Genomic DNA, 27,753 nt, shown 5'->3' with positions numbered 1-27,753 from the left:
CATTGTCTACATCCAGTTTCATGCGCGTGTAAGTACTTACTTTGAGAATAGAAAATCTTTTTTAGGAATTTTTTTTTTTCTCTCCTTTATTTTTTTCATTAAAGAAAAATGATTAAAATTGCAAACTTTCTCGTGTCTTCTCTCCAATCCTTGAAGATTTTTACTTTAAATTTAAAGATATCTACAACGTGTCCAATATAATATATAATAACATTTATAAAAATCTGTTTTTAAAAAGTTTTTAAAAAGTCTTTTTATTAATTAAAGCAAATAAATTATCCTTCAATGTTTTCTTTTATATCGAAATAGTTATTTTTCGTTTAACTTGTGATCGATCAATACAGTTTATCCTTTTGTAGACAAAAGTGGCTTGGATCCCACGCTTAGGTGAGTCACCTAGTATAATAGCATCATGCGGTGATCCATCGACTTTAAAGGACGTTGCGAATTACGTAGCTTTGACGTACTGTTATTGATCACAAAGTTTCCAAGCGTTAAAGCAAGAAATCCGATAGAAGTGCATCGACGTCACCTTTCTTCGATTTTTCGAAAATTGTTATGACTTTTTGGAAACTCGTTCGATATTTTGCTACTATAAGTAAATAAGTAGGATTAAATTTGGCAAGGGAATTTTTTGGCATTAAACTATACAAAATATTAATTAAAAAAGAATTATACAATTTTGAAAAAAAAAATGTTTATGATTAATTGATTATTTGAAAATTTAATCAAATTCTTATTTCAATAGATTTTTGTGTAATTTTTGTTTACGAATATTTATAAAATGATTTGTTTTCTGTTATTTTATATATCTCGCGATTGGCCAGAAATGGATAAGATAGAAAATTTCTGGTAAAGGAAGGAAAAGATTTATAAATTACAAGAAATTGATAATGAAATTTTTTTTTCATTATAAAGTGGAAAATCCAAGAATGTAATGTAACACTCACTCTATAAGGAATATGTGAAATGAATCGCGTAATAAATATAATAAAATATTAATTTCAAACTTGTTCGAGAAATATCTATAATATTATTTTAAATATAATTTCTACACTTCTTCATTTTCTCAACATAAAAATTTTGTTCCATCATTCAAGTAATGAAATTCTTTATGACTTAATTTCAACTTCAAAATAAAAAATATTATCATTAAACGTTTGCTTGATAATCTTTAAGTAAACATATAAAAATATTGTTAAAATTTTTCTTTTTACAATGGTCATTTCTCGCCACTTATTTTAACTTGAAAAATAAATAATTTATCCAATTAGTGTTTCAATTTCCTCTTGAATATTTGTAAATGTTGTTAGCATGTATGTTAGTTGAGAATAAGAGAGATAAAAGTACATTGTGAGATTTTTCACATGAACGTCCGTGTATATTGTTAATACATAATTACAGTAGATAAATTAATATACATAAACATCTGTTTATCTTTATATATATATATAATTTATACAAATGTTCGTTCTTTAAGAAATACGATATCAAAAAAGAATAATTAAGAAGAATGCAAAGGATACTTGGAAGATCGCAAAAGTTTTAATTGTCGAAGTAATTGTAAAAGTTTTAATAGAATTTTAAAAGATACAAATCTCCCTCTATGTTCATTTTATCACTTTATCTCGAATCAGGCGAGGTAAATTAATGATAATACCTGTAAGAAGACAAGGGAAGATTTTTATTACGTGACCACGATATCTATACATTATTCAACTAGGCAAGAATTTAATCGATAATTTTCTATCTCGATTTTTCTATCGTTGGATATGAATACGACGATAAATATTAATGCACTCCTGTGTCGAAATCGTGTTATTAAAGTCTATGAATTATTTTGAATTTTTATGCCTGAACGTTCGAGGAACAGCTTTAAAATTTTACCATTTCGCGTATTTCAAGCTCAACTTTGGAAAATTTCAATTTCAAACTCGATTCCAAAGTATTTTCGAAATATTTTTTCGCTTTTTTGAATACATTCTTTTATATTATATATTATATTCGTTTATAAATATTTGTAATTATAATAATAATTTATTATTGTTTTATGAATATTATACGTTTATTTTAAAATTTATTATCATAATTATTTTAATATTTTCTTTTATAAAATCTTTCTGATTTTATTAATTAGAAAATCCAAAAGGATTAGTTTCATAAATGGGAAAAAATATTTTTATCCTCTGTACATTTTCATCTCATGAATATTTCATACGTATATTCAAATAATACATGTCAGTGTACGGATAAATTAAAAAATATTTCCTCTCGATGTTAAAATTATGCTATTCACAGAGAAAAACATTGCGTGCATTTTATATCTATATATATATGATTTTATATATTAATCATTACGAGTTATTTTTACGAAAGCATTGTAAATATTTTTAACATATATTTTATCGTATATATTTGAAAAAAAGAAAATAGAAAAAAAATAAATTTTCAATTTGCTACAAAATTAATTTAAATGTATTAAAAATTGTTCTTAAATTTTTATTAAAATTTAATATCAAATTAACACGTTTCAAAATAAATAATGAAATTTTTAAAAAAGAATATCGCATGCTTCACGATAATGGAATTGATGAATTCGATGAACGACACGAATCGATAACGGAGAAAGGAGCTACTCTCTTTAAGGATCGATATTACTACGTATATATAGATATTTCTTAGCGTAGCCAGGAACACGTAGAATGCCTGACGACGCGACGTAATGCACGGGTCGGTTTGATTTTCTGCTTCGTTCGAAGGAAGAGGTGGAAGCACGAGGGCAACCACCCCTGTTCGAAAGAAAGAATTCATAACTTTATTGTCATCGGTTCTTGAACTTGCCTCTCTAAATGGCTTCCCGTTAGATTTCTTCTTTTTCATTGTTTCACCACTATACTGTGACATCTTACATTCTTTCTTCTTGCGAATCGAATCGTAGAACATTGTTATCGAGAGTGAAAATATGATTTGTAATTTTTTAAAAATGAAAAGATTCGTTAAATTTAAATATAATTAAAAATAAATCGATACTTTTTCTTTTTTCTTTACTTTAAATTAAATTAAATTTAAAGTTGAACACATTTGTAAGTTTAATAATTTAAGCAAATTAATAATTTTGAAATTAATTCGATTTTAAAAATTTTAATATTGTATTCAAATTAAAAAAAAAATTATTCCCTCAATATTTTATAAAAGCTTATTATTTACATTAATCAAATTATTTATATAATTTATTTATATAATTTAATACTATTTAAACAATTTTTATTTCTTCTTTTTTATTAATTTTTTCATAAAAAATAATACATTCTTTTTAAGATATATTAATAATATAAATTTCACTGATAAATACAAAAATATCTTTTTTTGTTTTATTTGCAGAAAGAAACGTGATGTTTTGGAATATTTGGATTTGTGTACGGATCCACCTGTTCGTTTGCCCGCTTCTTGTCATTCAAAAATGTACTCGCATTCGCATTCGACGTGCGATTGTTATTGCAAAACTCGCGTGCCGCTAGCACGACAAAGGGAGGAAATTCAATCCGGAAGAAGTTATAGATGTTCTGTACCTAAAACGAAGACCACCAGAAGCGGAAACAAAATTCCTTTGCTTTCTTCAAGAGTTATCGACGATGAACCTGTAAGATATTATTTTTTAATAATTTTTCGATCACTTTTAATGTAATTAATTTTATTGTAATTCATTTATATTTTTCCATAATATATATTTAATTTTTATATTTCAATATTATTCAATTATTTTTCAGCTCGATACCAAAAGATCTGTGACAACGCTTCCAGTATCTCCGATTCTTAGTCCAGAAACATTGGCAACTCTCGAGAACGTGGAAAAATTGATCAAAGATGCCGAGATTCAAATGAAAGAAATAAGCATGACTACAAATTCTGGACGTTTGCAAAAATGCACAACTATGTAAGTATTATAAATAATAATAATAATGAATGGATAAAAATAATGTATTTTAAAAATTATTAATTAAATGTTGTAGAAGATGTCTAATCTTATATACCATCTGATCGTTTTTTTGATCGACGATTATTTACACTCGTAACGAAAAATGTTTCATATAAAAATTGAATGGTTTCAAAAACAGCATATTCTGATATTATTTATAGTCTCGTAGATAAACGTGTAAGAGTATAAGAGTCAAATTATTATTTTTAAATAAAATCATATATATATTTTAATACATTAATAGATGTAAAAAATTATTCTCTATAAAAAATTATTAACTGACTTATAGATAAAAATTATTAGTTTAAGAGATATTTAATTACATTATTAATTAACTCTTAAATTAATAATTTTATGAGCTAATATTTTTTTATAGAAAATGACAAGGCACACATTTATTTATTAAAAAATATGTGATTTTATTTAAAAAAATTAAATTGAACTTGAAATAATACTTTTGCACACCTACAAAAAAGACAATAACGTCAGAAAAAAGCTATTTTGAAACACTTTAATTTTTATTTGAAGCAATTTTTAATGCAGAAAAACGATAGCACTTATTAAAAAAGGTAAGTATAAAGGTAAGTATGTAGAATTAAGAAAACTGTTGAAAAAAAGAAAAAAAATCTAAAAAAATGACTGCTGAAACAGGTAAGTATGGAACAGGTAAGTATTAAAAAAATATTTTTAAAATCCTGGCGTTAAAATTTCGGTTTGTTTACAAACATTGGTTTGTTTATTTACATTTTCAATGTTTGTTTACATTCTCGGTTTGTTTATTTACGTTTCCAATGTTTATTTTCATAAAAATTTTCGAAATTTTCGAAATTTTAAAGGCCTGGCGTTAAAATTTCGGTTTGTTTACAAACATTGGTTTGTTTATTTACATTTTCAATGTTTGTTTACATTCTCGGTTTGTTTATTTACGTTTCCAATGTTTATTTTCATAAAATTTTTCGAAATTTTCGAAATTTTAAAGGCCTGGCGTTAAAATTTCGGTTTGTTTACAAACATTGGTTTGTTTATTTACATTTTCAATGTTTGTTTACATTCTCGGTTTGTTTATTTACGTTTCAAATGTTTATTTTCATAAAAATTTTCGAAATTTTCGAAATTTTAAAGGCCTGGCGCTAAAATTTCGGTTTGTTTACAAACATTGGTTTGTTTATTTACATTTTCAATGTTTGTTTACATTCTCGGTTTGTTTATTTACGTTTCCAATGTTTATTTTCATAAAATTTTTCGAAATTTTCGAAATTTTAAAGGCCTGGCGCTAAAATTTCGGTTTGTTTACAAACATTGGTTTGTTTATTTACATTTTCAATGTTTGTTTACATTCTCGGTTTGTTTATTTACGTTTCCAATGTTTATTTTCATAAAATTTTTCGAAATTTTCGAAATTTTAAAGGCCTGGCGCTAAAATTTCGGTTTGTTTACAAACTTTGGTTTGTTTATTTACATTTTCAATGTTTGTTTACATTCTCGGTTTGTTTATTTACGTTTCAAATGTTTATTTTCATAAAAATTTTCGAAATTTTCGAAATTTTAAAGGCCTGGCGCTAAAATTTCGGTTTGTTTACAAACATTGGTTTGTTTATTTACATTTTCAATGTTTGTTTACATTCTCGGTTTGTTTATTTACGTTTCAAATGTTTATTTTCATAAAAATTTTCGAAATTTTCGAAATTTTAAAGGCCTGGCGCTAAAATTTCGGTTTGTTTACAAACTTTGGTTTGTTTATTTACATTTTCAATGTTTGTTTACATTCTCGGTTTGTTTATTTACGTTTCCAATGTTTATTTACAAAAATTTTCGAAATTTTTCGAAATTTTAAAGGCCTGACGCTAAAATTTCGGTTTGTTTACAAACTTTGGTTTGTTTATTTACATTTTCAATGTTTGTTTACATTCTCGGTTTGTTTATTTACGTTTCCAATGTTTATTTTGAAAATTTTTGAAAGTTTTCTATAATTTATTTGAAATACTTACCTCTACTTACCTTTCGTTACTTACCTTTTTACAGCTACTTTTTTTCGAAGCATTTTTTCAACAGTTTTCTTAATTCTAAAAATACTTACCTATACTTACCTTTACTTACCTTTTTATTATTTTTTTTTTTTGATTAATTGTTTTTCAACAGTTTTCTTAATTCTAAAGGGTTAAGGAATATGGATAACAGGAATTTAGGAACACAGGAATATTTAGGATTAAAGAACACGGATAATAGGAGTATAGGAACACAGGAAGATGCAGAAATAAGGAATATGGATAATAAGGAGTATATAGGAATGTAGAAATTTATAGGATTAAGAAATATGGATAATGGAGGATAGAAACACAGAAATTTTGAGGATAAAGGAATATGAATAATAAAAAATAGAGAAATACAGAAATAGGAAATATGGATAGTAGGAGTATAAGAATACAGGAATATACAGGATAAAGGAATATGAATAAAAAGGAGTATAAGAACACAGGAATAGAATACAGGATTAAGAAATATGGATAGTAGGAGTATAGAAACATAGGAATATACAAGATTAGGAAATATAGATAGGAACAGAGAAATATATAGGATAAAGGAACATGAATAATAAGGAAAATAGAAATATAGGAACACAGGAATATACGGAATTAAAAAATATGGATAGTAGGAGTATAGGAACACAGCAATATATAGAATAAAGGAATATGAATAATAAGAGTACAGGAAGAACATAAGAATATTGAGGATTATGAAATATGGATAGTAATAGTATAGGAACATAGGAATATACAAAATTAGAAAATATATATAGGAACAGAGGAATATATAGAATAAAGGAATATGAATAATAAAAAGTATAGGAACATAGGAATATATAAGATTAGGAAATAGGGATAGTAGGAGTATAGGAAGATAAGAATACAATATACAAGATTAGGAAATATGGATAGGAACACAGGAATATATATAGGATAAAGGAATATGAATAATAAGAAAAATAGAAATATAGGAACACACAGGAATATACAGAATTAAAAAATATAGATAGTAGGAGTATAGGAACACAGGAATATACAGAATAAAGGAATATGAATAATAAGGAGTATAGGAACATAGGAATATACAGGATTAAGGAATTTTAATGTTTCAAATAAAAGTTGAACGGTTTCGGGGGGTGCATATTCCTCTGCTATTAATTTTTTTTACATATAGAAGCGTAAAGGATTTATAAGAGTGAACGTTATTTTTTTAATTAGAAGCATACATTTTTTAATACTCGCGCTGATGTATCTTGGCATTTTCTATAAAAAAGTTTTAAGACATATATAGCAAAAAACTTATAGTTTAGAAAATAATTAGATTTAATTAAATATCTTTTAAACTAATGGTTTTTTACTATAAATGGTTTGATGTTTCTTTTTTTATAAAGAATACCGCGATACATCGATTGATGCATTAAAAATTATATGATTCCATTTAAAAAAAATAAGATTAACTTTCTTATGAATTCACCTATGAAAAAACTGAGGGCATCTGAATATAGCCCTTTCGAAACCATTCAACTTTTATTCGAATATTTATTATTTTTTTTTTTTTTTTTAACGTGGGGGAAATCCTCATAGGACACCCCTGCCTCCTTTGGGGGAGGAGGCCGGGGTAGTGCCGGACTTTTACCGGCTAAAACCCCCACGGTGGCCTGGTCTGGCGCGTCCAGAAGCACCGGAATATTACATAATAATGTAATATAATGTAAAACATTATTGTAATATTTCGGTGCTCTCTGCACGCTGCCCATTATCGCTATTTCTTGGTGGGGCGAACGACAATTCCCCCCACCTCATGCTTATAGCGACGCCAGAGCCACACTGGCGTCGCTACCTCGTTGGACCGCCTCTGAGTCGACACGGGCCCCCACCCGTGCCGACAGCGGTTCCGCGGCTCCCCACCCGTGCCGACAGCGGTTCCGCGGCTCCCCACCCGTGCCGACTGCGGTTCCGTGGCCCCTACTAATAAAATTGGAGTTTTGGGAAATTTTTTATGATAATCGAGTCCAGCCCGAATTTATATACTCACCTATTCTTATCTTTGAAATATTTACACTCCCACATACTGACCTATTGTATAGTCAGTTCGTTTTTTATATATCTAGAAAGTTTTTTTTCAACAGTTTTCTTAATTCCAAAGTGTTAAAAAATATAGGAATATATAGGATTGAGGGATATGCATAATAGGAATATAATAAAATATATGATTTTTCTTTATAGAGAATACCATAACACATCAATTAAGTGCATTAAAGTGTATATGGTTCTATTTAAAAAAAATAAAATTGAGGAGAATGTACAACAGTTTCGAAACCAGTCAATTTTTTTCTAAGCATTTTTTAATATTATGAAGAATAAACGAGATATTTAACAAAAGAGAAATTCCTTGAAGAAAGAAAAATTTTTATTCAAAAATTCGATTTTGTATTAGGAGAATATAATCTGATAGAAGGTGGCACATAATTTTTTGACTTTAAAATAAATATTTATCTATTTTACATTTACTTTTTAAATACTTTTTAAGTTCATGTATTGACAGGAACTTTGTTTTTTTTTTTTTTAATATTTTACTTACAATTCTTATCATTCAAAAGTAATATTCTTACCTGTATTGTACTTATCTTTTTAAAATAAAATATCCTTTTTATCATATTTTCAGAAACTGCAATATGCAAATATATATATTTGTGAAAAATATATATAAAGAAAATTTGTTTTTTTTTTATATTACCAAACAATTACCAAACATTTCTCTCTATATTTTTCGATATATTGATTATCGGTACCAATAATACGTAAAGAAACATTGTCATGGTACACATTCTATCAACCCCTTTATCCACATTAAATTGTTAGCCTATCATTTTCGATCATTCGAGTCGCTCGAAATTCTGCCAAAAAAAAAAAAAAAACTTTCATTGCCTCGCATACTCCAATTAATTAATAAAAATATTCATGCTTGTTTATTTTTAACAAAATCAATATAAAACATTGTATAAAACATTGTTTCAGATTTACAGACGAGGCGCCGCTCGACGACGAAAATGATCAATTATTATACATCCGTGAGCGTGTGGCGTTTAAATTTCAAGAAGCGAATGGATGGATCGATACCGAAAGCCAGCAATCCTCTCGCGATGAGCTCGTGGCAAAGACAAAGAGGATCGTCGATCTTTCCGCGCCAAAATTCAAAACTTCCGACGATCGTTACAAGGAATTCTCGCAGCAGAGAAGGCTCGACATTCAAAAATTGGGACTTTCGTCTTTTATCGGGGATACACGCGGAAATAACGAGAGGAAGAAAGACGAGAATCGGACACGTTCTTCTAAACACGAGACCGAGAAAGATAAAAGGATTAGCACGTTTACCGTTCAGGCTGGTCCGTCGGTGAATATAAAAGGGGAACTGAACACGCAAAATTTGGAAAATATTCACATATCACCGGATCCCTCTTTCGTGCAAGAGAATCCAAATGTTGGGACTTACATGATTTGCCACGATTTTTGCAAAAAGAATGATGGATTCTCGCCTGGAAAGAAGGAGAAAGTTGTGAGGATATCGGATGATAGTAATAGTAAAAATAGTATGAGATCTACGAATGGGAAATCGAAGAAAGGAAGCTCGAAAGATGAGGATGAGATTTCTGCAGAAATTTCTGATAAATTAGAGAGAATAGATATTGCGTCGAAAGAGTGTCCCGGCGTTTTCGTGGAAAGCGATGAAAAATTAATGGAAAATAAAACGGAGGAATCGTTAATGAAGAATCTTGAGAATAAAGAAAATCTTGAATCAACGATGAATCTTAAATTAACACAATCCATTAACGATAAATCGATTGAAAAAGTTTCAAACCTTAAACCGGATAATGAAGCTGTGAAGAAAGAGGCAATAACGGAGCATAATTCAAAAATAACTTTCAAAAATGAGCAGAAACAAATACGATTCGACGAACAGGCCTCGAAACCGAATCGAAATCGTGAAAAGGAAAAGGAAATCTGCTCTAATTTGAGACAGGATTCGACTTTAACGCGTATCTTGGAAGATAATAACGAGAAACTTAAATATTCTCTATCTTTGGCAGATTCTAAAATAAACGATGAATTGCCATTATCAAGTAACATAATTGAAGAAATATACAAGATCAACAAAAAAAGACACAAAGAGATTTGTGAAAAGCGAAAAACGGAGAATGAGGAAGAACGGTACAAGGAGATAGACAAACGTTTCAGTAGTATCGTTAAAAAGTATTGCGAAAAAGATGAGAAATTGGAAAAGTCGAAAATTGACAAAGAAAATTCTAGTCACGTTTTGTCCCCGAGTATAATTTCCTCGGAAGATTCGGAAGGATCGGATGAACTTTACACCCTGTACGAGCCTGCTGTGGACGAACTGGATGGTGTTTTGTCCTCTTACAATAAAATAATCGACAATATCGTTCGATCGACGAAAACGATCGATAAATTTCTTTCACGACCGGAACTTGAGGAGTATCAAGTAGATGATACAACAAGGATGAAAACCAGTAAAAAATTGATTGAGCCTGTATCATTGGGCGAAGAAAAAACTTATAAGAAAAGGAAATGCTCAGCTCAGTCGAGGAGCAAACAAGGAACGAAGATAAAAACGGTTAAAGATCGATTACCAGCGACGAATAAAAATATTAACAAGGAATGGGATGTGAATAAAATGAAACGGGTTAAGGGTACAATATTTACAAAAAAAGATCACGATTCGAAAAAGAAATATGCTGCTTCAAAAATCTCGAATAAATTTCCGACGCGATTGAACTCGTTAATGAAAGATGGATCGAGCGTTTGGAAGGAATTCCCGCAGCAAGAAGAAACGTCTGAATCTAACGAAGATATTAGCAAGGATGGGAAAACGATAGGAATTAATGCCTCAAAACAAATTCCTCGTCACAAAACACATTTATTTCGAATTGTAAACGATAGCTCGAACCTTACCACTTCCTCTAACTATCCTCAATCCTCCAGTATTGACATGAAAAACGGAGATGACACGAGAATAACGGAAGAAATGTCAAAATCATTGACGATCAATGACGAGATTCGCGAAAAGACAACGATTTTGAAGATAAACTCGTTGAAAGTAGATCAAGATAATGAAGTTCAAAAAGAAAATTTTGAAACGTTGCAAAATATTGTTTGCCCGGGAATTTTGAAACAGGAATCGAGAGGCTCGAAAAATTTAATCGCACGCGTTCTTTGTGAAGAAACGCGATTAATAGAAGATAAAATAAAGAATATTTTTAACGTAAATGAGATCGTACCATTGATAGTGAAAAACTTGACTGAGAATTTGAAAAGCGACGAGACGAATTTGAAATTGTTAATTGTCGAAGATTCGAATAATGTTGGTTCAAATAGAAATCAAATAGCACAAATAGTTGAAGAAAGGGAATCGAATGACGAGAAAATGAGAAAAACTGAAAAACAAGATTTGCAATTAGAACGTCTGCCAAGTGAAGGAAATTTTAGCGCGGCTGAAACTATTAAATATAACGGAGAAATTATGGGAGAAAATATTTTGAATAAATCTGATGGAAAATATTCTATTCTCATTGAATCGATTCCTAATTCGGAAGATGAATTAAAACGTAATCAAAGTATATCGCAATCTAAAAATGAAAATACTCGAGATGAAGAAGTAGATAAAATAAATTTCAATATTGATTTAAAAAAAAGCGCAGAAACTGATAATAATATTTCTAAAAGAAATAATGAAAATATCATTTCGAAAGATATTGATATACAAAGAAAAGAAATCAATAGTGAAAATTTAATTTCTACAAAAACAGTATCGAACATTGTTAATGAATCAAATGAAAATAAAAAATATAATGCAATGTATGTAAATGAAAAAATAAATTTGCATAATGAAGATACCAATTTAAATGGTATTAATAAAATATCATTGATAACAAATGATGAAAAAACTGAAAATGTGAAGCATAATGATTTTGAAATCTCTGATAAAAATCCCGATTTAAAAAAAGAAAAATCTGTTGAATTATATTCTATCAAGGACGCAGAGAAAAATGATAAACAATTTGATAATAATTTTTCACAGGCTTCATCATCTAATTCTTTACGTAATTTCATATCATTTCGATCTTCGTCAAGAAATCTTTCGAGAACGTCATCGAATAATCCAGAATTTTCACAGGATATGAACGAACTTGGACACATTAGAGAATCGAGTGTCGCAATCGATAATAAAATAAGAAATAATTTATTATATAATCTATTGGAAAAGAAAAAGATTTTATCGAATGTGTATGATGATCTGGACAAAAAATTTTCTTCTACGTATATCGATACCAATTATTCGAGTTTACTCAACCAAGAATATAGGTAAACAATGATAATATAAAATTTTTAATGTTATTTTTTAAATACAATTTTTTTTTTTTATTATTTCAATCGATCATTATTATATTTAAAATTATTTTGACTAATTAAGAAAAACTATTGTAAAATATTATTAATTATTATTATTTAAAAAAATTTTTTTCTAAACGTTATATTCTTTTTAAATTATATCTTTTACAGATTATCTAATGGTATATCTAGCATATCTACGATAGATTCAAATAAGGTAAAAAAAATTTAATTATTCGATTAACCGAGAAAAATAAATTAATTCATCTTTATTAATTTTCAGTTTTGTCTCATGCGTAAAATAATTTTTTAATTTTTTGTTATTATTAATTTACTATTAATTGCTATTGTTTTAGATCGAAATTTTATCAGATATTTCACGATCTGAAGGAGAACTATACATGCCAAGTTCCAGTTCATATTCTCTTGGAGAAGTTCGAATATTGACAAAAAATCGATCAGATGGAGAAAATACGGTTGATTTTGATAAAAACGATCCTATTTACATTACAAAAGAAATGTTAACTTCTTGGAATGAATCTTCAAAAGTAAAATAATTTCATTAAATACTACATATAAAATAATTATACACACTAGAATCATTAAAATTGAATATCATGTAAATTGAAAATAAGAAATTAAATTATTTAAATTTAAATGTTATTATAATATCATTATTTTAAATCTTCATTAAAAAAAAAGTAAATTTTAATTTTATTATATTTTTAATTATATTATTTTATTAATTTATTTTTAGTCTCTTACACAAAGCATAGGAGAAATTTAAAATTGCTGATTTGATCAAAAATCCGTCATGCTACATTCATCATCAATATGAAGTATATTGCAAATATTGCAATTGAAGATGCAACGGCGGTGACATATTCCGTAATATTTATGACTTTAAAGAATCATTAAACACATGATGAAAAATATTATTAAAATATTGTAAATAGAATTATAATTTTAGATAATTATATTATATATTGAATTATTATAAGTTTCGTGTAATTAAGCATAAATAATGTGGAATGTGCTTGTCATTGTAATATCGCTAACCTGTGATCGTTTATCATATACTTTAAAATAAATAACAATAATTCTATTTGTGCATGAAGTTTAAGTTTCAGAAAATGAATATCCTTTATAAACCGAATATAAAATGTATACAACCAGAAAAAGTACAATAATATTGTAAACGAATATTTTTTAAACGGTTCAAACATAACCTTACATTTTGGAAAAAATATGAAATTAGTTGATATAAGAATCTCGTAGAAAACATATTAATAAAGTATAGCATACTTAAGAAGATTGTTAAAATAATGTACTGTATACGCTTTAATGGATAAAAATTATATTCTATATAAGAAAACAACACGAAAAAAAATGTGCGACAAGTATGTCATTGGTTACTCAATATCTGAAAAAAAGCGACAAAAATTTAATTGGAATGATTTTTGTAGTGTTTGTGAATCTGAAGGTTTTCTATTAAAAATGGTAATTAATTTTTAAGTTTTTCTATGTTATTATTAGAAAATTATAAAATACATAAACTAATGTGAGGTTATGTACGTTCATTTTTTATGTAATATAATTTCTTATATTAAATTATAATATTTTAAAACTGATGCTTCAATTTCAGATTGATATAAATTCTGATCTTGAACCTCAGGGACCATTTCATGTTTTTATATACAAAATGACAGATAAATTAGCACATGCTGAATATGGTGATCAAAATGTATGAACAAATTTTTTTTTACATTTATTGCAACAAAAAGCACTGCAACAATTAATTATAATTAACAATTATATTTTTTAGGCCAAAGCAATTATTTCAAAAATGAAAGAATACTTCTGCCAACATCCTGAAATAATAGTTATTGATCCTTTGGATAATATTAGCATTTTAATAAATCGTTATAAATCTTATGAAATCTTGCAAGAACAGTTACAACTTAATGGTAAATAAAAATTTGTTATTTAAAATATAATTTTATTATTATATTATATTATTATATAATTTTATTATTATATTAACAAATAATTTGATAAAAAAAATTAAATTTTAAATTATAAATTTTAATCTGTATATTTGTTTTTTAGAAGTATTTACTCCAAGGTTTATAGAAATTAAAAGTAAAAATACTGTTGAAAATATATCATTATTAAAAATGGCAGGTATTAAGTTCCCATTTCTTTGTAAACCACTTGTCGCTCAGGGTTCAAATGATGCACATAAGGTATTTTATTAAATATATTTATATATTAAAACATATGTTTTATAAAAATAAATAGTAAATATTTTTTTGTAGATGATGGTAATTTTTAATGAACAGGGTGTAAAAGATTGTCAGCCTCCTTGTGTAGCCCAAGAATTTGTCAACCATAATGCAATTCTTTATAAAATATATATAGTTGGAGAAAATTTTCATGTAGTTGAAAGACCTAGTTTCAAAAATTTTTATGAAAAAGACTGTACTGCATTAAATACAATATTTTTTAGTTCTCACGATATATGTAAGAGCGGTTCCAAATCTAAATGGTCAATTCTTACGGAAGAAGACATTCCAATGACAGTAAAACCAAAATATGAAATATTAAAAAAAATTGTCAAAAGAGTTACAGAACTTTTTGGGTTACTTTTGGTTGGTGTAGATGTTGTTATTGAAAATCATACTGGAAAATATGCAATTATAGATGTAAATATGTTTCCTGGATATGATAGTTATCCTAATTTTTTTCAACAATTAATAAGTTGCATTAAAAAATTATCAATTGAACACAGAGACATACAACAACATTCTAAAAGTTATACATTAAAAAAATGTTTAAGTGATGATTTAGATTCTGGTTTTGAAAGTGATGAAAAAAAGAAGTATTCTACAAAGACAAATAAATAATATGAATAACAAATAAATTAAAGGGATTAATAATTATATCAAACTGATATTACAGTTCACTATATTGTAACAAGTACAAAGCGATATAATTTGAAAAAATAATGTAAACTTTTTTTTTATAATAGCTTAATACAATTTTGCCTTCAAAGGCACTTAAAACTTATAGCAGATCTGCGTTTTTATAACTAGAATTACTTGCTTCTTTATAAAATTTTTTTGATTGTTTGTTTATAGTATAAGCTGTCTTGGAAAAAAATTAATTTTGTTTACTATCTACATCGAAATTTTTTAATAAATTAGTCTGTTGTGGTAAGAAACGCATGACTGCCAAAGAATATTTTGTACTTTTCACTTATATACTATATTTGCATAAGTGGTTGAATAAATAACATCTGGGATTAATGTATGTAATGTATGTTTATAAATTTACATTTTCATTGTGAAGTATAAAACTGTACATTAAAAATATTAAAAATATATAATAAAAGGGTTACTGAATATTATATTTTTTTTCTTTAAACAACATTTTCATTTTATTAATAAAGTTGCTTATTTTATTTTAAAATTATTAAAAGAGTTATAAATCTCAATTTTTAAACTATTAATTTGGTTTAGTTAAGATTTATAAAATAAAATAATCAATGTTTTTAAAAAGATTTAAAATTAATCAATCTTCTTATTTTATATTTTCATTTACTCATTACTTTATTTACATACTAAAAGGCAAAAATTTATTTTTTATTTACAAAAAAAAAATTTTTTTACAAAAATAATTTTTTATTTTAACTATTGGAATCTAATTGATTATTTTCATTTTTTTCATTAATTTCTTTATTTTTTATCCAAGCCTTAGCAGATGCCAAAAATTTAAGATTAGGTCTTTGTGATTCATCTTCTGGAAATACGAAATCAAATACTTCTTCCCAACCATCATCACTCTAGAAATAAAAATTTCAAATATAAAAAAATATTTTTTAAAATAATTTTTAAATATAATAAATTTTTTTACTCCATCTTCTCCAACGATACGTCTTCTACGTTTAATTCTTCGAGGCATTTTTTCCATTATTTTAACTCGAGTTTCATCATCTCCTTTTTCATTTTCAAAATCTCTCCATGCTTCTAAAAGTAGCGCTCTGCTTTCTTTATCACCATTTTGTCTAAGAGCATCATTTCCACGTTCAAAAATTCTTCTTGCCAATACAACATTATCAAAATCATCCTCATTTGTTGAATTTGCTAATTCAAATTTAGCATATGCTATCCATACCTAAATATAATTTATATTTAATAATATAAAATAAATTTTTATAAAATGCATTTTATATTATATATTAAACTTACTTTAACATGAAGTGTACGTTCTAATAACCTTTCAAATAATTGCCTTGCATTTTCTGTTTCATCTTGTGATATTTCAAAATCAATATATGATTTCCATAGAAGTTCGGGCATATCCAATCTACAAATTAAAATAATAATATAATACAATATAATAGGAATATATTAAAAGAAATGATTTTTAAATAATTTTTTTAATATTTAAAATTTTTTTAAATATTAACCTTGATTGTGATATAGCTAATTCGTAAATAGCTCGTGCTCGTTCCACATCACCTAAGAGTGTTTCTAATTCTGCAAACTGAATAAAATATTAATAAATAATTTTTAATTATCTATTGCGTGTTTGTAAAATTATAATAAATAATAAATAATAAAATAATAAATTTATACTTTCATCCATGTAGTGCAATTCTCTGGTCCAAATTCAAGAAATTTTTCATATAAAATTCTACATCTATCAAATTCTCTCAACTGTATTTCTAAATCAATATATCCACGATATAATTTATCTCTGGGACAAATACCTAATGCCATACCCTAAAATCAGTAAAAATAAAATTATTATTATTATTTTTTAAGAAATTATTAAGTTTCATAAATGTTTTAAATTATTACTTACTAATGTTTTTCTAGCTGCTGTTAAATTTTTTTGTCTTATTTCAAAATTAGCATAATATAACCAAATTTTAGAGAAAGTAAAATGTTTGTGAGGAATTAATTCTAAGCAAGCTCTGAAAAAAATAAATAAATTAATCAAGCATCAATTTTAATAAAAAAATATTCATTACCTATAAACTTGTCTACATCTTTCTATATCTTCAGTATCAAGCTCTTCAAAAAGAGCATAATTTATCCAAAGATAAATGTATCTCCTCCAAAATTGTTTTTCCTAAAAAATGATAAATTTATATCTATTAAAATATATAAAACTTATCTATTTAAAATATATAAAATATTATTTTGGATAATAATTTCTTACTTTAGTTGGAGGTACATTAGCTACTGCACGTTCATAAGTTTCTCTAATAATATCTACATTTCCTTCTGATTCTACTAATCTCAAATAATCAAACCAAGCATCATAATTAGAAGGATTTTCTTTTACTTCTTGCTCATACTGATATTTTCGTTTACTTACTATTACATCTTCAATACCTATAAATAATAATATATATGATTATACATATATAAAATTCATTATGATAAATCTATTAAAATTGAATACCTGAACGATCTCCATATTTTTTTTCATGTATTGTATATGCTTTATAAATTTCTTGTGTTTTTTCTTTTGGGATATGATCTAATGCATATTTATAAATTACTCTAGCTCGATCATGCTATAACAAAAATACAATATAAGATGTATTAAATATTATCATTGGATATTATAATAAAATAATCTTAATATAATCTTTTTACTTCTCTTTGTCCTTCTTCAAACTTTGCAAATGCAATAAATAATCTTTCATCTAAATTTTCGTCGCCATAAAAATCAATAGCACGTTCATAAACATTGCGAGCACCATTAATAAAACCATGAGATTCTTCAAATCGAGCATATTTTATCCAATGCTTAACCTCAGGATGAACCATTACAAATCGTTCGTAAATTTGTCTAGCTCTTTGTATTTCTTTATATCTTAATTCAAACTTAATGTAAGTTTGCCATGCTTGTTCGTCAGGTTCCCATTCCATCCATCTTTCAAATACCTGACGTGCTCCTAAATAAATTCTTCAATTATTAAGTTTTTATAATATATTATTTTAAATTAAAAATATAAGAAAGAAATTTACCTGCAATATTTTCTAACATTTCTTCCATATAAGTATATTTATACCAAAATTGATTTGCTCTTGGTAATATAGTAACAGCACGATCCCACAAATTTCTAGCATGATTTACTTGACGATTTCGCATTTCCATTTCTGTATATTTGAGCCATAATGTAATATTTCTATGATCAACATCTAAAGCACGTTCATATATGGATCTGAAATTTATAAATTCATTATAAAACCTTGTAAAATAAATTTCTTTAATATTTATCCTCTTTTTATAACATTTTTGAAAGTAATATTACATATCATGCTTTTAAACATTTTATTGTTAATATAAAATTGAGAACATTTTCTATTAGTAGAAATATAATATATTAATTATAAATACATAATCATAATGTATAAACACTATGAATCAATGTGAGGTCATTTTAAAGAACTAAGAAATAAAGATAATTTTATATTTCATACCGTGCCCGTTGTATCTGTTTTTGACTTTCTTCCCATTGAGCATATTTTATCCAATTTGAAATAACCATACGATTTTTACGAATATTATCTTCAAAAGCCTTACGTTTTCGATGCTGATAATCAGCTAATTCATGAGGATCAGAGATCTTTTGCTTTGGTGGCTAAAAAGTATTTATTACATTTTTTAATTATTTTAATTTAAATATTAAAATACTAAAATTTATATTAAAATATTATATAAAAATATTTGAAATTTAAAAATTTTTACCGGTGGTAAAATTTCTAAATCCCTTTCTTTAGCTTCTCGTAAAAGCTGCTCTGCTGTTATTTGAATTTCAGCAGGTGCTTTATTTTTAACCTAAAATAAAATAAAATTTAAATAATCTTATACAAAAAATTATTTTAAACAAATATCAGATTATATGATAAATAATAATGATATATAATTAATAAAATATAAAAATTACATACCTTTGCAACTTTTGGCATTTTCTGTGATTTCTCCATAATGTTTAATTTAATTTAATTTTTTTACTTTTTAACAAAATAAATAATTAAAGTGAGTAATATATATAATATTTATTAAATTCTTAAACAAGTACAAATATTTCAGAAATACTTATTATACTTTTACTTATTTTAATTCATATTTCATATTTATGATAAAAAATAATATATATATTTTTTAAATTAATTTCACTTTAAAAATCAAAATCAAATAATATGAAATTAAAATATTGTAGCATTATTTTGCATAATAAATATATAAATAATGTCTGCACTTATTAAGAGATATGTAGTAAACATATATTAAATGTACAAGTCAAGCTTAACAACAAATAACTTATGTCTATAGATTGTGTGTATATATATATAAAATGTTATATAGTTATTTTAATCTTTTATTATATTCCATTGGTAATCATCTTTTCAATATTTTTATTATAATTTGAAAAATATTTTTATTATATACCAAATATTTTCATTTTACTTAATTTATAAACAAAAATAAAATATTTTTATTTTTTATTAATTTAAATACAGTATACAATTTTAATTTCTTTTTTTAAAAGAAATTTCCTTTTCTAAAAGAAGAAATTTTAAGAGAGAAAAGGAAAATTCCTTTTAGTAATTTTACTGTAGTTCGATTGCTAACACTGTAAAATACTTATTACGCGCGAATATCTCCCTTTTTTGAACACAATGCGCATGAAATTGAAAATATGTATCCACAACATTAATGTATTACTTTCTTAATTGTATGTGCAAATTTATATGAAACGAAGCAAAAATTTAATATTTAATATAATTGAAATTCAATTAAATATAATTAGAATTATAGTGAATATTAGAACGATTGAAAATCTGCTAATTCATTCAAGTTAATTCAAATTTTGAAACAAGTATAGGCGCGTGACTAGTTTTAATAGTGACGTTTGCACGACATTCGTGACGTTTGTACGACAAACATTTAGTTGAAAACACAAATTGCTGAAATAATAGTATTCATGTGATTTGAGTAAAATGTAATCTGAAATATAATCTGTTTTTAAAAATTATTAATAAATCTACTAGAACGTAATAAAATATCAAAACTATTTGCGAGAATTTTCTTTCACGTGGGTTACTTGAAACAAATGTAGACGAAGGTATTCAAGAAAGAAAAAGATAGAAATAGTATATAAGAAGGAGAGGTTAATTCGTGCACGGGAAAGAACCAGAGAAAGAAAGCAAGATATAGAGGAAAAGAGAGGGCACTCAGTGCCGAAGCTTTATCTTTATTATGCGCCGCTGAGTGAATTGTCAAGTGAAATCAGAAATGGCTGCCAACGAGCAACAACGCAAGGTGAGTAGGGAGAAATACATTGTATTTTTCTCGAATTGCAAAGAGCTTTTTGATACGTTTGTGTCAATGATGAATTTGTAATATTGTTGAGAGATAAATTTGTCGTTTTGAATAATCGAACGTGTAATTTTTTCGCGATGATTTTGAGTCAAAAAATGGGATTTATACAATGTCTTGAGACTGTTCATACTAAAAGGAACAACAACGTCTTGACTTTAGTTCTGGATTAATAAATATTTGACAATGAGAGGGACGCAGGAATGAATAATACAATAATATACTACCATTTTATGTGAATAGAAATTTTTTAAAGAGACATTTTACTTCATTCAAATATTTGCCAGATCATCGGTGCATAGAAAGACGTATAGATTACTATATGCAGTATTTACATTTGTACCAGCAGCTGTCAGTAGATGATCAAAAAGGTATCATGAAATCTTGCAAAAAAATACGCAATACATGATTCCCTTCAACGTTTAGTTTACGTGAAATATCTTAAAAAATTTGTTTCAAAACATTAAAAATTTATATAAATTTGATGGGAATAATACGATCAAGACAATCAACGTACAATAGCATTAACGAAAGCTGCGACGTATGACAAGCAACATGTTCTAGCAATTTTTATGATATTTTCTTTATAATTTTTTTTTTTGCCTTTTTTCTTTTCATGATTCAAACTTAAGATAAATTGAAATTAATGAAGAATTGCGACATTTACTGAAAATATTTTGGACTTTGTGCAGTCGAAGTAATTAGACAGAATACGAAAATTAACATATGCCTGTTATGACGATGAAAATCTATATTTCTTTTTTAATGAGATCTTTTTCTATTATTATTATTAATTTATATAGTATATTATTAATATGATTATAAAAAAATTACTTCTGAAATGTGACTAATGCTTCATTCTTTTGACATTGAATTCTACCAATTCAAGCATTTGCAGATCGTTCTCTTCGTTGTACCATAAATAGACGTGATTTTTTTTCTTGGATCACGAAACGAAATCTTTTTTTGGAAAAATCATTTTTTTGTAAATATCAGCAATTAAACGCATTCTTCTCATGATTTATTGACAATACTTCAATTCAAATGTTTGATTTTATAATATCGTAAAAAATATAAATTAATAAATTTACTTCACTGTTATTTCGTAACAAAGTTGACTTATCATGAAGGTAAAAATATTGAAAAGATAAGAATGAATAACGAAAAGATTATTTCTAATTGAAATTAATATATATTTACTTTTATTTTTTATTTATATGCGCGTATATATGAATGAGATATTCATGTCATATTCACTTTTACGTTTTTTTGTTATTTGTATAACATTTAATTAAGAATGGAGGAAAATAGAAATTAAAATAAGTAAAGATAATAATAAATATTATAAGTATTTTATTTAATTATATTCGTAAATTATATTACATATCATTTTTATAAAATCAAAACATTTCTTTCACATATAATAAATAATAAATATTTTTATAATTTTCTGTTTTCATATTTATAATTGATTAATTTTTTAATAATTTCTTTTAAACAAAATTATTTAGAATATTAAATTAATAAATATTATATTAATAATTTTTGCTTTAAATAATTGCTTTGTTAAAAAAATATATATTTAATCAATAACAGTAAAAATCATATGTATATTATGTATTTATTAAATTAACAACATATGTGTATAATTTTTAAAATTACTTCTGGTATAAGTACTTGGTTTTAATATATTACTATTAACTGTGAATATACAGATAAGCATATGTGACCTTACAAACTGTCAAGGTATGTGATTTTAAGGCTTCAGAAATGCTGTAACACAACTGAATATTGTTATGATGTAAAAGAAAAAAATATATCTATTAACAAATAAATAAAAAATTTAATAAAAATTAATACATCTATTAATTTGTGTAAATAATTATGAAATATTTAAAGATATTAAAAATTTAAAAGATGAGATTCTTTTTACTTATTTTTAAATATTTTTTGTTTTAATGTTTCTTTAGATTCTTTAATTTGAAAAATTATATTAATTATTTTAATTTAAATTTTAATATAATTTAAATTTTGTAATAAATATTTTATATTATTTAAAATATTAACAAAAATATTTTTATATGAAATTTTAACAAAAATAGAAGATAATTATTTTTATTTTTTATTTTATTTTAATTTTAAATTTTAATTATGCTAATTAAATTTAATTATTTATAAATATATATTGAAATAATGAATTTATAAAATTATATTAATAATTAGGAATCACGAGAATTAAGAGAACCAGCTCACCATGCAAGGAGACCAATGAATGCTTTTCTTATTTTTTGTAAACGACACCGTGGTTCAGTGCGATCTGGTTTCCCACATTTAGAGAATCGAGCTGTTACAAGAGTACTTGGAGAATGGTGGGCCACTCTTCATCCAGATCAAAAACGTTCATATACAAATCTAGCACAGGAGGTAAATTGATTGCATAATAATAAAATTAAATGTCATTCTAGTAATTATATGTTAATATAATTTTATAATCTATTGTAAATTTTATTACTATATTACTTATTTTTAATCTTAAAGAAAAATTTTCATTAAAATTTATAATTATAATATTATTATATTATATATATCTTAAATAAAATATATAAAAACATATTCTCTTCTAAACTACATAATGTATTGAAAAAATATTTTATTTTAATCATTTTTTAGTACAAAGATGCATTCTTAAATGCAAATCCTGATTTTAAATGGTACAAATTACCAGCACCTCCTTTACGTACTTTGAATACTAGGCCTACAAATAAAAAGGCAGAAACATATTCTAATGAGCAAATAGAAAATATAAAATCTGAAAATAAGTCTTCCGATTCTTCAAAATCTGACAAACAAGATGGACAATCAATTCAACCAGGCAAACTAGCTGATGAATCCCAAATAGGTGGCCTCAGTTCATTGTTTACTCCTCAAAAAACACAAGTAGCAGATGAACAAGTGACTATTAATGATTCTGTGATTGAAAATGATACTGAAGTTCCAAAACCTCCTAAAAAAAGATATTTAGATGTACCTTTTTCACCTGATAATAAGAGAGAATGTAAAGCTGATCTTTTTGATGTAAAAAAGAGAAAAAAATCTGAATCAAATAATAATGTGCATCAATATGTAAGAAATCTCTTTAATTAAAATGTTCTTAATTAATTTTTTAAATTAAATAATTAAATATTTATTTCGTTTTTTTTTTAAATTTTATATTTTTAACATTAACAATTATATTTAGGATATAGAAGATGAGAAAACAGAATTAAATAATTTTTTATCTACAAACATGCCTTCAGAAGAAAGTAATTTTAGAACTGAACGAACATGCAAAGGTTTACGTTATCAAAAGTTCCTTGCTGAACAAATGAAAAATGTTGGTGCCTCTGGACAGCAGCCTAAACGAAGAAGGCAAGCTGGAAATTATAGGTAAATAATTAAGGCATTTTATTAGATTCATATTATATGCAAAGAGTAAATTTATTATTAATAGCATGTTTTAATTAATTTATTTAGCACTGATGGCCAAGCAAATGAAAGAAGAAATTCTATTTCTTCAAATATCAGTGAGAAAACAGATTCTTTGAGTAGTGAAGGTGGAAATAATTCTCGTAGTGAATTAGAACATCTTGTTGAAAGGTGACTTATATTTGTTTATAATTAATTTTTATATTATGTATACGTGTAAATAAAAAAAATAATATATAAATATTATGTAAAGTGCTGAAGGAAATGTAGAAGCAGCAAAACCAGAAGAAACAGAAACTGAAGATGCAGAAGAACAAGTTGATTTTGGACCTTGGACTGCAAGAAAAAGATTTCGAGCTGAGTAAGTTTAATTTTATTTTATTAGTTATATATTAAAATATTGTGTATTGTGTATAATACAATGAAAATGTATTATTTTCATTTTTTTATGTAGGGATTTTAATTTAGAAAAGAAAATTGAAGCATTACCATCTTTAAGTTTAGAAGAATTTCAGGAAAAGAAGAAACAACAACGTACGAAAAAGAAAAAAATTGCACAAAAATTAACATCAACTTCAAATAATAAAAGATATCAAAATAATTTTGATATCAATGATCAAGCAAACAGTCAAAACAATTCAATAATATCTCAAACAGAACGTGAAAATTCAGAAGATGTTGAAAAACTTTTAGTTGGAAGTCAAAAAAGGAAAGCACGAAAACAAAGTATTACACGTAATGCGGCAGCTATAAATGATTCAAAGCAAATTGAAATTGAGGAACTTAATAAATGTAAGTATGTATAAATAAAACTTTGTAAATTTTTCAAATTGGAATGTTATTATGTCATAAAATTTTTTATTTAGATTATTTATATTTTCATATAATATAAAAAACTTAAAATATAAAAGTGTAAAAAAATATTGTAAAGAAAAAATTCATTTAGAAATTAAATTTCGTATTAATTAAAGCATTGATTTATGTCATGTAAAATTTTTATGAGTTAGATAACATATAATTGCATTCCAATCTGCAAAGTTTTAATATGTACTTAAGTTTTACTTTTTATTAATAATTTTGATTTAAAACTTGAGAAAATATTTGAAATTATTAAGTTAATATTATATTTAGTTTTTTATTATTATAAATATTATATAAGTTTAAATTATTTAATTCAAATTAATTAATTATACAAATATTAATAGCGTGGTGTGCATCGCCGGACTTAGAAGCACTGGCATGTCTTGCAGCAGTTGCCGCCAACAGAACAAAACTTACCAAAAATAATACATAAAAGATATATATTTTTCGTATTTAGCAGTCATTCGTGACGTAAACTTGTACTAAGTAAACCAAAATCTTATTCATTTATTTCTTAATATAATTTCTTATTAGCTGAATTATTGAAATAATTGCTTTGATTGCTGTTAAAGAAAAAAATAATAACGTTTTTAATTATTCAAAAATATGCTACGTTATTATTGTTAATATCTATGTCGTTAATCGCTATTAATATGAATATTAATACTGACTGCTATCATAATTTTGTCACTTAACGTGTAAAAATATTTTTTTTATGTTGCATAAATGTCCCACAAATGTAGTTTATGGAATATAGTTTTTTGTATAGTTTGTTAATGAATAACCTTGTTACTATTATATATTGAAGAAAGATTCTAGTTTTCACTTTGAGTTGCGTGTAATTATTAAAATATTACGTCAAGCATTCTATACTTGTTAATAAATACCTGCAGTGCAGATAATAGCCATTTTATCTAACTTGAAAATGCCCGTGTATTGATATTCATTGGGAAATTTGTGCAACTTCCAACAAAGGATGTATTGTAGTCATATAGGACCTGACTAGGTAAATATTCAAGAGAAGGAAAGGTGCATGCAATAAGAGAGTGTTAGTGAGCGTATATTATGCAATGATGTAGGCGAAGCAAGAATTTGATCTTGCAGACTAATTTTTCTAATATAAAATATTATAAAAACGATCAAGAAGAAACGGTAACAAAACCGTGAACTTTAACAAAGCCGATGAGCAGGGCATTTTATCATATCTATATGTAGTAACGATAACACGTAATAACGCAAAGTCACTTGTTACTATTTTTATTATTATCATCGGCAAACGTTTTATCTGTATTTCATTATGTTCTGTAAACATTTTATGTACATAGAAATAGGTGCAGTATTATGGAAGATATCCTTCATGATCTGAATATCAAAAAAGGATATAATCAAAATATATGTGTATAAATATATGTATATGTATATATATATATATATACATACGCAATATACACATGAAAGACCACTGTTTATATATTGTACGTGCGTACATGTAAATATACATAATAACGTCACGTATGCAAAATAAGAAATGTAAATTTTATTGTTAGAGAATGTCTGATATCAGGAAGCGTATGTATACGTATATGTATATAATTTGATAAGACTACGTATATATATATATGAATGTATATTTATATAATATTTATATAACTATTATTCTAGAATTAAGACCATGAAAAATGCGATTCTGTGCTCTGTTTGAGAAAGTAAGGGACTTGTCTGTGATTTTGGCTAAAGGAGTTTTTAATATTTTATATTTTTCTATTGATTTTCTCCCATTTTCTTTCTCACTTTTTTAATTTCATTGAAGTCTAACTCTAGACACTATTAGTAAAATGATAGGAACAATTAATGTTAGTAAATTCCTCTGTAATATGGAAATGAGTATACTGATTATATTTCAAATGTGCCTTGAAGAGATATGAACATAGATATTAAACAATGACCAACAATATATTTTCGATTCGTTTCGTAATTCTAAATGTTTTTGGCTTTTACATTTATACCTTCCACATTTTCTATTGTGGTTACGGTACATAATTATAGTAAGGCTTTTACAGCCAACGTCCGAATATTTGGAATTATAAAAGAAAAAAATAAGGGAAAGTGTTTCGAATTTTACTGCACAAACATCTATGTACCTAGCTTTAAAAATATAATTTACACGAACATATATATTATATATATATGTATTATATATATATGTATATATATATAAATATACACACATACACATACATCATGCGAACATTATATATAATTATATATATACATATATATACATATATATATACATATATATATATATCTACATTATATATATATATATATACTTGTAACATATTGTATACCGTTTATATGAATAATAAAGATATAATATTTTGATGTAATCTTGAAGTTATTTATAATATATTTTTATTTTATTTTACAATACAAAATAATATAACAAATTTTATTTTTAAAAATTTATTTTTTTTTAATATATGTGTTTATTTATTTAAAAAAAGTATTCTTTAGACTAAAAGAAAGTAATTAATTTTGTTTAAAATTCGTTTATATAAAAAAGAAACATTATTATTCAAAATCATTATTTCTAGGAAAATTTTTTTAATT

At 25.3% G+C, this 27,753-nt stretch overlaps 4 protein-coding genes across 6 annotated transcripts in view; 3 read left to right on the top strand and 1 right to left on the bottom strand.

Moving 5' to 3' along the window:
• Positions 1-13,513, top strand: part of LOC100864512 (uncharacterized) — a 64,240-nt gene extending 50,727 nt beyond the window's left edge. For both annotated transcript variants that reach the window (XM_012483608.3, XM_086910511.1), the window contains exons 4-9: positions 3,382-3,640; positions 3,768-3,934; positions 9,019-12,381; positions 12,580-12,625; positions 12,765-12,956; positions 13,166-13,513. In XM_012483608.3, the coding sequence (XP_012339062.2) occupies positions 3,382-3,640; positions 3,768-3,934; positions 9,019-12,381; positions 12,580-12,625; positions 12,765-12,956; positions 13,166-13,195 (4,057 nt within the window). In that variant the 3' untranslated portion in view covers positions 13,196-13,513. The remainder of the gene's footprint in view (positions 1-3,381; positions 3,641-3,767; positions 3,935-9,018; positions 12,382-12,579; positions 12,626-12,764; positions 12,957-13,165) is intronic.
• Positions 13,203-15,814, top strand: LOC100871017 (inositol-tetrakisphosphate 1-kinase). 2 transcript variants are annotated; one of them, XM_086910515.1, is made up of 5 exons: positions 13,203-13,908; positions 14,054-14,152; positions 14,234-14,375; positions 14,518-14,654; positions 14,727-15,814. In XM_086910515.1, exons 1-5 carry the CDS (start codon positions 13,753-13,755, stop codon positions 15,312-15,314), a joined length of 1,122 nt encoding a protein of 373 aa, XP_086766641.1. In that variant the 5' UTR covers positions 13,203-13,752; the 3' UTR covers positions 15,315-15,814. The 2 variants fall into 2 exon arrangements, with proteins under 2 accessions (XP_086766641.1, XP_086766642.1); XM_086910516.1 differs by having other exon boundaries at positions 13,247-13,589.
• On the bottom strand, positions 15,713-19,770 carry crn (pre-mRNA splicing factor crn). The gene is made up of 14 exons (XM_003691574.4): positions 19,383-19,770; positions 19,180-19,269; positions 18,912-19,072; positions 18,456-18,652; positions 18,081-18,382; positions 17,884-17,998; positions 17,638-17,813; positions 17,447-17,547; positions 17,278-17,389; positions 17,049-17,195; positions 16,880-16,956; positions 16,659-16,776; positions 16,324-16,584; positions 15,713-16,252 (listed from the first exon to the last, which is right to left on the bottom strand). The coding sequence occupies exons 1-14, from the start codon at positions 19,416-19,418 to the stop codon at positions 16,097-16,099; spliced, it is 2,049 nt and encodes a 682-aa protein (XP_003691622.1). The 5' UTR covers positions 19,419-19,770; the 3' UTR covers positions 15,713-16,096.
• Positions 19,771-20,090: 320 nt separating this feature from the next.
• bbx (bobby sox) lies at positions 20,091-27,530 on the top strand. The gene is made up of 8 exons (XM_012483634.3): positions 20,091-20,757; positions 23,038-23,238; positions 23,485-23,937; positions 24,053-24,240; positions 24,328-24,450; positions 24,533-24,640; positions 24,734-25,071; positions 25,485-27,530. Exons 1-8 carry the CDS (start codon positions 20,731-20,733, stop codon positions 25,571-25,573), a joined length of 1,527 nt encoding a protein of 508 aa, XP_012339088.2. The 5' UTR covers positions 20,091-20,730; the 3' UTR covers positions 25,574-27,530.
• Positions 27,531-27,753: the final 223 nt, after the last annotated feature.

This window comes from Apis florea, unplaced genomic scaffold (genome assembly GCF_048593485.1).
Source record: "Apis florea isolate Af1SG1 unplaced genomic scaffold, ASM4859348v1 contig_3193_pilon, whole genome shotgun sequence".
Taxonomy (NCBI): domain Eukaryota; kingdom Metazoa; phylum Arthropoda; class Insecta; order Hymenoptera; family Apidae; genus Apis; species Apis florea.
The sequence above is the reverse complement of the archived record's forward strand: the minus strand, read 5'-3'. Positions and strand labels throughout refer to the sequence as shown.

Bases quoted from the DNA above. Each gene is read 5' to 3' on its own strand.
- bbx (XM_012483634.3), top strand. From the start codon at position 20,731: ATGGCTGCCAACGAGCAACAACGCAAG. The intron at 23,239-23,484 runs GTAAATTGATTG...ATCATTTTTTAG, and splicing joins ATACAAATCTAGCACAGGAG to TACAAAGATGCATTCTTAAA. The intron at 24,451-24,532 runs GTGACTTATATT...TATTATGTAAAG, and splicing joins TTAGAACATCTTGTTGAAAG to TGCTGAAGGAAATGTAGAAG.
- LOC100871017 (XM_086910515.1), top strand. From the start codon at position 13,753: ATGGATAAAAATTATATTCTATATAAGAAAACAACACGAAAAAAAATG. The intron at 13,909-14,053 runs GTAATTAATTTT...CTTCAATTTCAG, and splicing joins AAGGTTTTCTATTAAAAATG to ATTGATATAAATTCTGATCT. The intron at 14,153-14,233 runs GTATGAACAAAT...TATATTTTTTAG, and splicing joins CTGAATATGGTGATCAAAAT to GCCAAAGCAATTATTTCAAA.
- crn (XM_003691574.4), bottom strand. From the start codon at position 19,418: ATGGAGAAATCACAGAAAATGCCAAAAGTTGCAAAG. The intron at 19,270-19,382 runs GTATGTAATTTT...ATTTTATTTTAG, and splicing joins AAATGCCAAAAGTTGCAAAG to GTTAAAAATAAAGCACCTGC. The intron at 16,585-16,658 runs GTAAGTTTAATA...AATTATATTTAG, and splicing joins AACGTACACTTCATGTTAAA to GTATGGATAGCATATGCTAA.